The following is a 3,084-nucleotide window of genomic DNA, read 5'->3' as shown; positions in this document are numbered from 1 at the left end:
TTTTTTTTTTTTTTTTTTTTTTTTTTTTTGCATTTGGAAAACAAAGCAAGGGTTTTTCAGATCCCCTTCGTCATAACCGAGGCAGCATTTATGTGTTGGGAAGACAGGGGAATGCTGAGCATAAAGTTGGGCCTTTTGCCAGTCCTGACTAGCCTGCTTGGCTTGCTGACCTTTTTGTACTTTAGTGAGTGATGACATAGGTTTAAAAACAACTAATCCTCTATGAAGTAATTACTTTTTAATTGAATAATTCAACAAAGTAGTTAATCCAGGCAAATGGGTAGTGACTGTAGATTGAAAGGGTTTAACAGAAATCATTAGGATGTAGGATTTATTCAGTTTATATTTACTGTGTAGACAACACTGGCCCTTTTACAGTATGGGATTGAACACCCCTAAGTTGACTCCTCTCAAGACAGTTATAATCTGTAAGTACAAACACTAATAACCTTGAACCAACGGTGAAGACTCTAAAACAGTAAACAAATAGGTGCTGAATTGTAAGGTATAGATTTAGAGATTAAGAACATTGTAGGGATTAAAAAAATAGATGAGTGGGTAGATGCGAAGGTTTTAGGAGAGAAGCACATGCCAGGGCAGATTATTGAAGTGGTATGGAGCATTGTCTATTTGCAGGGAAATGAACCTGATCTTGTTATAGGCATTGGGAGAAATCACCTTTGGAGACTGATATGGAAAAAAAATAAAATTTTATTGCCTGCAGCTGGGACCGCACTAGCCAATTCAGAGTGCGGCCCTGAGCCATTTTTACTTTCGGTTTTTAAAACTGCGCAAGTGCTGGGAGTTATTAGCCAATGCAAGCAAGCCAACAATACATAAGCTAATTTTGTGGTTAGCATGGCTCCTCCCAGCCCCTCCCACATTTTCCCGCCCGGATTTTTCCCACCTGAGTTTTTCCCACCTGAGCTTTTAAAAAATGGAGGGGTTTTCTTAAAATGGCACCAGTCCTGTCAACAGCAGAAAAATCATTTCAATCTGACTAGAGCAGGAGAGTACAGGTGAGGTAATTGTGGATGTAGGCTAAGGAAGGCCTAGAAGATCAAGCTGAAGAATTTGGACCCAGTGTGATTGGATATCTTTTCCACTCCCATCCCTGACAGACTCAAGGAGGTCCCAAGATTATGGACCAGTGTGATGACATAGAGGACAGAAAGCAAGCACGAGTTATGGAAAGACAGTTTTAAAGGAAAAATGGACAAAACCTGGTAACTGAGTAGCCGTGCATGACAAAGTAGAGGGATGCTAAGACATCTTCAAATTTTCACACCCGGGTGCCTGAGAGACTACATAGGTGTGGCCGAGGAAAGTGAGGACAGAAACTGATTTACATTTGGATTTGACTTGATGATGAGATGTTCCAACAGAAGGTATCAAGTAAACAGAAATAGTGTTTTGTGGAACTTAATAGGTCTTTGATAATATTTTGTAAATATCCTTTGATCAAGTAACAGAGATCTTTTCACCTTCTATGTCCCAAGCCTTTTAGGGAATTATTAGGTAGTAGGCACACATATTGACTTATTTTTGTTCAATTCAGTAGTTATTACCATGCCAAGTTATCATGATATACTCAGACTAAAATTTTTAATTTTTCTAATAACTTTGATAAATGTCATTTAAAATTTTAAGGCAGTGAACTTTGCTACCTTCTTAATGAAAGGTGGGATGGGGGAAACCCTTTTTATTTGCACATATTAATAGACATTAAAATTTCTTTTTTCAAAATTGAGGCTTTCCATCATTCAACAGTTAGGAACAAGGACTATCAAAACTTTTGGTCACCACCTTCAGATCCTGAACATTTTGAAATGGATACTTCTCATGAAAAATTAGAAAGCATGCCAGAATTGGATGCCTTGAATGTTTGCGGTCTTTCTCAAGACTTAACTCAGTCAGATTCTCCTTTCTGTATGGAAACCAGCAGTACAACTTCAGACTTGCCTCAGGTGGGCATTGATTCTGCGTTCTGGGAGGTTAAGATGTATGGAGTATTCACATTATCTTCCACATGAAAATTTAAATCTCAGTGGACACATAAAGGAGGGTAACATAAGGTCTGGTTTTCCCAGTTCCACTAGTATGCAAAGAAAGGTAGAATTTTACAGATAAGAGTGTTAAGACTGATGATTTCTAGCCTCCTCATGATGTCCTAAGATGCTACCAGGGGACGTGGCCACAACAACTCAATCACAGAGGCAGCATGAGAGCCCAAGCAGCCTGACTTCTGGTCTAGTGCTTTTTCCACTATGTCAGTATGCAAACATGATTCATTCGTTATTCATAATGATATTGACAGCACCCTGAATATAAATTAATCCCTTCCTGTTTTCATGAAAATTTCTAGTGCCCTTTCTTACAAAATAAAAGAGATTGTAATATCCTAAGATTTTCATGAATGTTCTAAATGTTCGATAGTTACTAGCAATAGCATAGGGAAATAATAGGAATGTATTAAGTTGTGTCATATGAAAATGCCTTTTTGTAGTTAAAAATGGACAAATATTGACAATTTCATGTGGTACAGCCTATAAATTGGCAAAGCCTTTTAAAAGGGCTGTTAAATGATAGGAAATTAAGAGTTAAACTGCATTTTTTCAACTTCTAGGAAGTATTCAAATAAGATATTTTATAATTGTTTATAATAACTAAACATTGAAAACAACCTAAATTTTCATCTCTAGAGAGCTAATTAAATTAATGTGCAGATGTACAGTGAACATGCAATCTTAAATAAGATAATACAAATATACACATATGATTTGTTGACATGGAAAAATGGTCACACTGGTTGTCACCAGATAGTGGGATTTTGAGAGTTTTTTATTTTCTCTTCTTAAACAATGTTCAAGGTTCTTTTTGAATTATAAAAATCTTTTTATTTATTTATTTATTTATTTATTTTTTGTCTTTTGTCTTTTTCCGTGTCCGGCAACGGATCGCAACCCTCAGTGTTGCCCCCGTACCGGACCGGGGACCGGCAACGGGATCGCAACCCTCGGTGTTGCTCCCGCGCCTCGCTCAGCCAGTGAGCGGGAACCGGTCTGTATGTGGGATCCGAACCCT

The 3,084-nt window shown here is 37.6% G+C and overlaps 1 protein-coding gene across 1 annotated transcript in view; it reads left to right on the top strand.

Annotated features, from left to right (window-relative positions):
- Positions 1 to 928: 928 nt before the first annotated feature.
- Positions 929 to 3,084, top strand: part of CAGE1 (cancer antigen 1) — a gene marked incomplete at its 3' end in the record, with an annotated part of 42,644 nt that continues 40,488 nt past the window's right edge. The window contains exons 1-2 of the mRNA XM_008580094.1: positions 929 to 1,388; positions 1,752 to 1,967. Coding sequence (XP_008578316.1) covers positions 1,374 to 1,388; positions 1,752 to 1,967 — 231 coding nt within the window. The remainder of the gene's footprint in view (positions 1,389 to 1,751; positions 1,968 to 3,084) is intronic.

Source organism: Galeopterus variegatus, unplaced genomic scaffold (assembly GCF_000696425.1).
Source record: "Galeopterus variegatus unplaced genomic scaffold, G_variegatus-3.0.2 Scaffold2016, whole genome shotgun sequence".
In the NCBI taxonomy this organism is placed as follows: domain Eukaryota; kingdom Metazoa; phylum Chordata; class Mammalia; order Dermoptera; family Cynocephalidae; genus Galeopterus; species Galeopterus variegatus.
The sequence above is the reverse complement of the archived record's forward strand: the minus strand, read 5'-3'. Positions and strand labels throughout refer to the sequence as shown.